The 7210-nt window shown below is 55.9% G+C and overlaps 1 protein-coding gene across 2 annotated transcripts in view; it reads left to right on the top strand.

Annotated features, from left to right (window-relative positions):
* AMOTL2 (angiomotin like 2) overlaps window positions 1-6496 on the top strand; it is a 17511-nt gene extending 11015 nt beyond the window's left edge. Inside the window, exons 6-10 of one of the 2 annotated variants that reach the window (XM_021707592.1) lie at window positions 1-115; window positions 826-1133; window positions 1997-2214; window positions 2752-2928; window positions 4715-6496. The exon at window positions 1-115 is cut by the window's left edge and continues 199 nt beyond it. In XM_021707592.1, coding sequence (XP_021563267.1) covers window positions 1-115; window positions 826-1133; window positions 1997-2214; window positions 2752-2928; window positions 4715-4773 — 877 coding nt within the window. In that variant the 3' untranslated portion in view covers window positions 4774-6496. The remainder of the gene's footprint in view (window positions 116-825; window positions 1134-1996; window positions 2215-2751; window positions 2929-4714) is intronic. The other variant, XM_021707593.1, reaches the window with a different exon arrangement.
* The last annotated feature ends 714 nt before the right edge of the window (window positions 6497-7210 follow it).

The raw sequence follows: 7210 nt of genomic DNA, 5'->3' as shown, positions 1-7210 counted from the left end.
GCGGCTGCAGCAGGCGCTGGGGCAGCTGCAGGCGGCCTGCGAGAAGCGGGAGCAGCTGGAGCTGCGTCTGCGCACGCGCCTGGAGCAGGAGCTCAAGGCCCTGCGGGCGCAGCAGGTGGGTCGCCGCGGGCTCCTGACATCCCGCTGGGAGGCCAAGGCCCAGCCCCCGGGAGCTCCTGCTAGGGTCGGGCACTTTGGGGGGGGGTGGCGCGGGCGGTCGTTGTGCTTTGCACATGCATGGTCCCTGGCGCGCACCCGCTGGTCTTAGCGGAGACTCAGCCCGTGGGCCCGCCTGCAGCCTCAGGGGACGCCTGTCCTCGACAGCAGCAGGGCTGGGTGTCCCTGGTTTCTGGAGAAGATAGGTCAGGAACCAGCCAGCTCACGTGTGTTCCCAAGATCGGGAGGGAAGATGCTTGCTTGAGCCCGGTCTCTGCCTGGCTTTGGACGTCTATGCAGCAACTCTTGCTGTTTACGCATCAGACTGTCGTGTCTCTCCTCCCGACCTTGATGTTCCCACAGAGGGAGGGTGACCGAACCTCCCGGTTGGTTCAGTGCTGTTCTAGTTTACGCCACTTGTCCCAGTGCAATTGTTGATAGCACCGCCCTTCTCAGTTTGGAGAATCGTTTTATTACAGCCACCTGTGTCCCCAGGACAGAGGCGTGGGGACCCCCACTTTCTCCTCTGTCTCTGGTGGAGGCAGAGGGGGAAATGTGTGCTGTGTGTGGCTGGACATGCACGTGTAGGAGGGAGTCTTTGTGGGGACCAGGCCCAGTGGCCGCCACGTTCCAAGCTCCACCCTTGACCGCGTGCTCCTTGCTCTGCAGAGACAGGCGGGCACGCCCGGTGGTGGCAGTGGCAGTGGCGGATCCCCAGAGCTCAGCGCCCTGCGGCTGTCAGAGCAGCTGCGGGAGAAGGAAGAGCAGATCCTGGCGCTGGAGGCCGACATGACCAAGTGGGAGCAGAAGTATTTGGAAGAACGTGCCATGAGGCAGTTTGCCATGGACGCGGCTGCCACAGCTGCCGCCCAGCGCGACACCACTCTCATCCGACATTCCCCGCAGCCCTCACCCAGCAGCAGCTTCAACGAGGGGCTGCTTGCCGGCGGCCACCGGCATCAGGAGGTGGAAAGCAGGTCCGCCATTGCAGGCCAGGCCCACGCCCCTGGGGTGGGAGCATAGGGGTGGCAGCGTCCAGTCCCATCCCTGTCTTTGATCCCTGATAAATAAGCCCCTCTCCCCACACAGTTCGGCAACCCCCTCCTGCATATCACTCGCCAGGCCTATAAGCATGGCGTTTCCTGGAAACACCAGCCAAGTTCTTGGTCTGCCTGGGGGTGAGCCCTGGCTGTGGAATGGGGATCATTGGTCAGGGCTCTGGGTTTTCCCTTCTGCAGTATGGCGCTCCAGGGCAAGGGCTGTGCTACTATCATTACAAGATGATTCCAGAGCCATTTTTTTTTTGAGTCGGTCTCACTTTGTCACCCAGGCTGGAGTGCAGTGGCACACTTACAGCCACCACAGCCTCAACCTTCTGGGATCAGGTGATCCTTCTGCCTCAGCCTTCCAAGTGGCTGGAACTGCAGGTGTGCACCACCACACCCGCCTGATTTTTGATTGGTTGTAGAGACGAGCTCTCACCATGTCGCCCAAGCTGGTCTCAAACCCATGGACTCAGGCAGTCCTCTTGCTTTGGCCTCTCAAAGTGTTAGGATTACAGGCGTGAGCCACTGCACCCAGCTAGAACCCGTCTTTGCTTGTGTGAGAAGGGCCCAAGCCCTCATGGCACTGACAGCTTTCAGAGCCTGGGCTCTAAGAGCATCCCATTCCAGAGCTGGGATGGCCTTTCTGAAGGTCAATGACAGGCGCCTGCTGCAGGGTCAAGGGGGTGTATCCCTGCTGTGGAGGGGACTTTTCCTCCGACTTCCACGTGGCAGGAAGTATGGAGGCCACTGGATTTGTGGGTCTGACTGCGTGGGCGTGGCCTCTCACCCCTCAGGTTGAAGGTGCTTCACGCCCAGATCCTGGAGAAGGATGCCGTGATCAAGGTCCTTCAGCAGCGCTCCAGGAAAGACCCCTGCAAGGCCACCCAGGGCTCCCTGCGGCCCGCCAAGTCAGTGCCATCTGTCTTCACAGCTGTGGCGGCAGGCACCCAGGGCTGGCAAGGGCTCTCGTCCAGCGAGCGGCCGGCAGATGGCCCTGCCCGGCTGTCTCCAGGTGAGAGGATGCCGGCGCGTAGACAGGATGTAGAGGTGTCCTCTTGGGCCTGAACACAGATCCCCAGACCTTTCCTCCCAAAATCGAGGCTCATGGGAGCCAGGGCTTCCTGCCCCCCTCCCAGTGGCTCTAGCGACCCTGCAGCCCCTGTTAGCCAGTGTGCAAAGAAGTGTTTCGCCCTTACCTCCGTGGATATATTCCATCTTCCTTTGGCCCCAACCACCAAACTATTTAAGAAAATTAGAGCTTTCTGTGCAAATGCACCTTCTAGGCAAGCTCTCTCCTTCCTCAAAGTGATGCCACAGAAAGTCTAAGAAGTGTAATCTACAAAGAAGGGATCCACCACTCAACGCATTTGGAGACCAGTCCAGCCCGAAAGTTATTCCTACTTGAAACACTTCGTCTTAACCAAAGTTCTTGCGAATCACAAACAACCCACACCCCCTCGAGACCCCGGTAGGGACAGTTACCTGAGAGTGTTCGTCAGGGCCCCATCTCATACGCAAGACGATAACCACGAACCCCCTACCATTCCAGCAGACAGGGCACCCGCAGAAGAGCCAATGGCCACAGCCCCACTCCCTGCCCATGCCAAACATGGGAGCAGAGACGGGAGCACCCAGACGGATGGCCCAGACAACACCTCAGCCTGCCTGGCTCTGGAGCCCGACAGCCTTCTGGGGTGTAGCAGCGGCCAACGGGCAGCCTCTCTGGGTAAGTCCCACACTCCCCCCAGCTTCTGAGCCCGGCAGGGCAGAGGGTACAGTGGATATGAGCAGGGACACTAAGGTCCTGGCTTGCCAGGTCCCTGCCTACACCCCATGGGGTGCCCTGCATAGTGAGAGGTGAGGAGGGGGCCTGGCCCACCTCGGGATGGACAGGAGTGGGGCTGGACGCCCAGAGAAAGGGTATGGATACCCTGATTAGAGACGGATCAAAACCAGGCACGGTGACTCACACCTGTCATCCTAGCACTTTGGGAGGCCAAGGTGAGAGGATTGCCTGAGCCCACGGGTTCGAGACCAGCCTGGGCAACTTGACAAGACCTCGTCTCTACAATAAATCAAAATGTAGTCGAGCATGGTGGCACAGGCCTGAAGTTCCAGCTACTTGGAAGGCTGAGACAGAAGGACTGCCTGAGCCCAGCAGGTCGAGACTGTGGCGGTCCTGAGCGTGCCACTGCACTGCAGCCTGGGCGACAGAGTGAGACTCTAACTCAAAAAAAAAAAAAAAACCCTGGGCTCGGTGGCTCAGCTTGTAATCCCATGCCTTGGGAGGCTGGGGTGAGTGGATTGCCTGAGCCCGCGGGTTCGAGACCCGCCTGGGCAACTTGGCGAGACCTCATCTCTACAATAAATCAAAAACATTAGCCGGACGCGGTAGCGCGAGCCTGTAGTTCCGGCTACTCGGAAGGCTGAGGCGGAAGGATCGCCGGAGCCCAGCGGGTCGAGGCTGCGGGTGCCGGGAGTGGCCACTGCGCTCCAGTCTGGGCGACGGAGTGAGACTCGAACTCAAAAAAAAAAACAGAGAGAGAGAAAGATGATCCAGAATTAGAAAGAAAGCAACCAGCAAGGAATGGGAGGCCTTGGCTCTTGTAGTTTATGGTCTCCCTTCCTTGGTGAGTTGCCAATCTGAAAATCGAGAGGACGGTGCCCAGCAAGTCATCCTGATGGCGCCCTCGAGTTAGGAGACTGTCTTCCAGGGTCCGGGAAGGAGACATTCGAGAAGATGCTGTCTCTTCTTTCCACCCCTCTTTCACATCGGCCTCTGCATGCCAGCCTGCGTCTCATGATCTCAGAAAACCACAGGCATGGCAAGAATGCTGCAGCCTCCCTGGGGACTCTCCGTCCCTCCCTCCAAGCCCTCCAGCCCGTTCAAAGCTAGAAACAAATAACGTCTTCCACATCGGAGGGTGCTGGTCCGGGCTGAGAGGAGGGGGGCGGGGAGCAGAGCTGGTGCTTGTTTGGCCAAGTTACGGGAACCTGGGTACCTGGGCAGTGGAGGCGGGAAGAGGAAAGAGCTTTGTATTTATTTGTTTGTTTTTTATTTATGAGTTGGAGTCTCACTCTGTTGCAGAGGTGGAAAAAGGGAAGAGCCTCGTTTTTATTGATTAACTGATTGATTGAGTCAGAGTCTCTCACTCTGTCGCCCAGGCTGGAGTACAGTGGCGCGCTCATAGCCACCGCAACCTCAACCTGCTGGGCTCAGGCGATCCATCCACCTCAGCCTTCCAAGGAGCTGGATCTACAGGCGTGCGCCACCACACTGGGCTAGTTTTTTGATGTATTGTAGGAACAAGGTCTTGCCAAGTTGCCCAGGCTGGTCTCGAACCCTTGGGCTCAAGCAATCCTCTTGCCTCCGCCTCCCAAAGTGCTGGGATTACAGGCTTGAGCCACCACATCGCACCCAGCAAGAGCCTCGTTTTTTAAAAATGTACCGGAGTTTTAAAAAACAACCTGGTGACACTCACTGGTGTTGCCTGTGTGATTTCTCTCTCCAGACCCCGCAGCGACAGCCAGAGGCCAGGACTTGTCCGACATGGTGGAGATACTGATCTGAATGAGGGTGGTGCTCGTGGACTCTGAGCCATCCCCCCGCCCTCAACCCTCCGCTGATCTCGGCCATTCCAGCCCCTGCATCTGCTACTTCTGTCCCTTCCCCATCCGGACGTTTGTTCCCGTTGACCCTGTGGCTCCGGGCGCCCGAGAGGAGTGTCATAGCCAGGAGGAGAGCTGTGAGGGAACCAGCACCCCAGGAGACTGCTCCTGGGTCCACGGAGCACGAGGATTCCAAGGCTTGCTGCTGGGGTAGAAACTGAAAGCTCAGAAGGAGCTGAGTCCCCTCTGCCCTGCCGGTTGGCACTCGGGCAGGGAAGGAGAGGATATTTCGGTTTGAGAGACTTGATTTCCAAGGATGGCTGCCCGTGGACTCCAGGCAGCCTGGTTTGCTCCTCGCGCCAGCCGTGTTGTTCTCCCACTAAGCTTGGTCCCAGCCAGCCTCGTCTGCTCTCCAGTTCTTCACAGCCTCCTTGGGATCACGGAGACTTGAATCTTTTGGGGACTCCTGAGCGCGTTATTCTTGCAGAAGTCACAGCCTCACCCTCTCACTGGTGTGGGCTGGGGACATTTAAGTGGACTGGGTGGCAGGGTGCAGTTTGTATATAATTCCCTTTCTTGTGGAACAGGATTGAGGCGTGCCGGTTCAGATGTGTCTTCTTGGGCAGCGTTTCCCTGGAACTCCTGCCTGGCTTCCCCATCACTCCTCGAGTTCTTGGCCCGTGGATCTGAGTGCTGCTTGATTCACGGGGTCTTGGCTGCCTTTTCCTCCACCTTGAGCCCTGTATTAAATGCCCCCCCCATCAGCAGCCTCTTGACAGGGCCCCACAGCTATTGTCCCTGGGACATCCTGTCAGTGTGGTTGTCAACCCTGAGCCAGATGAAATGAGCCACCGCAGGTGGACTTCTGCCATGCCCACGTGTAGGCTTGGGTAGCCTACCCAGCACCATTTTCTCTGAGGAAACGAGGTTGTCTTATTCCTGTCGTCTTTGTTCCCACGGAGGAATCGGAAGAGGAATGATCCTGACAAAAACCAATTAACCAGCTACAAGATAAGACTCAAACAGTTCTCCGAATGGAGCCCACGAGGCTGGCCCCTCAAACTACGCATGCCCAGCGCCCCGAGGCAGGGCAGATACTTGGAAATTGGGGTGAAGCACCCGTTTGGCAGCCTGCCAAGCAGCAGTGACTTTGACTTCTGGTCTTAAGAGCCCCCCCCAATTCAGCCCCAGGAGCTATGGGTGGGTTTGAGCGGTTTTGTTTTTACTGTTTTTAGTTCTCCTTGAATCTTTGTTTTTGTTTTTTTCCTTTGTTGTTTTATTCCCTTGGTTCCTCGAGTTTCCTTTTTAAACATTTGCATTTGCTGGACAATTGCATATTTTTTTAATTCCCCTACCCCTGTTGAAAGCTGAAAAATACATTTGGTTCATGTGCGTTGTTTACAAAGCAAAAAGAAAAAAGAGAAAAAAAGGCAAAAAAAAAAATTGTGAAAGAAAAAAAAACAACTTAATATATTTTGGATTAATATTTGGTATTTCTTTTAAAGTATTTTTTTGTGCTGTGAACGTTTTCTGCCAAAGACCATGATGTGTGTCTGTATGTTTAAGTTATCGTAAATATTTAAAATGTAAACATGGCTGTTTTGGTATGCCGCCCTATACCAGGATTGCTGCTGCATTCCACTGGGTATAACAGTATTTTAATTAAAAAAAAAAATTGAAAGTGGTGTCTTGGCACGGATGAGACTGCACTGAGAGACAAAGGGAAAGAAAAGGGGGGAGGATTTGGGGCGCCACCCAGAGGGAAAGAAAGGGGGTGAGGATTTGGGGGCGCCACCCCGGCCACTATCCAGCCTCTTCAAAGACCCAAGATGAGCACGGGGAATTATGTGAAGCTGCATTAGAGCAAAAATTGGCATGAGAATGTAGCTGGCTTTTTTCACTTTTATAGAGTACATTTCTTGAAGGCTGGGAGGGCAGACAAGACCTGGCAGGTGGCAACGTCCCCAGGTAGCTCAGTCCGAGCCAGCTTTGTTTGTCCACGTGCTGGGGTCACCCACGGTGGTCATGGGTGTGGCTTTATCCTTCCCCACTCCCCTCTCACCCTCCACACCGACTCATCTGTGGCTATCTGGGGACCAGGCACTATGCCTGCCTTGTGCCTGTCACTGTGTGACACGTTCCTGGGGACTGACCTCCTTTCTGTAACGTCACCATTCTTTCCAGATGCTCAGGATAGCGTATGGCTTCAGTTCGAAAAAAAAAAAAGAGACAGTCTTGCATATGCTAGTATCAAACAAAGAACCTGCCCTGTGCTTCTCAGGACACCGAGGCCACCCATCAGGAGGTGGCTGGCACTCAGAAAGCTGGCCAGGAGGCAGCAGGCAGCCAGACAGACTGGGCATACCCCAGGGACGGTGTCCCCTCCTCGTGGGTGGGTG

This window comes from Carlito syrichta, unplaced genomic scaffold (assembly GCF_000164805.1).
Source record: "Carlito syrichta isolate Samal-C Ts95f unplaced genomic scaffold, Tarsius_syrichta-2.0.1 Scaffold120558, whole genome shotgun sequence".
Taxonomy (NCBI): Eukaryota; Metazoa; Chordata; class Mammalia; order Primates; family Tarsiidae; genus Carlito; species Carlito syrichta.
The sequence above is the reverse complement of the archived record's forward strand: the minus strand, read 5'-3'. Positions and strand labels throughout refer to the sequence as shown.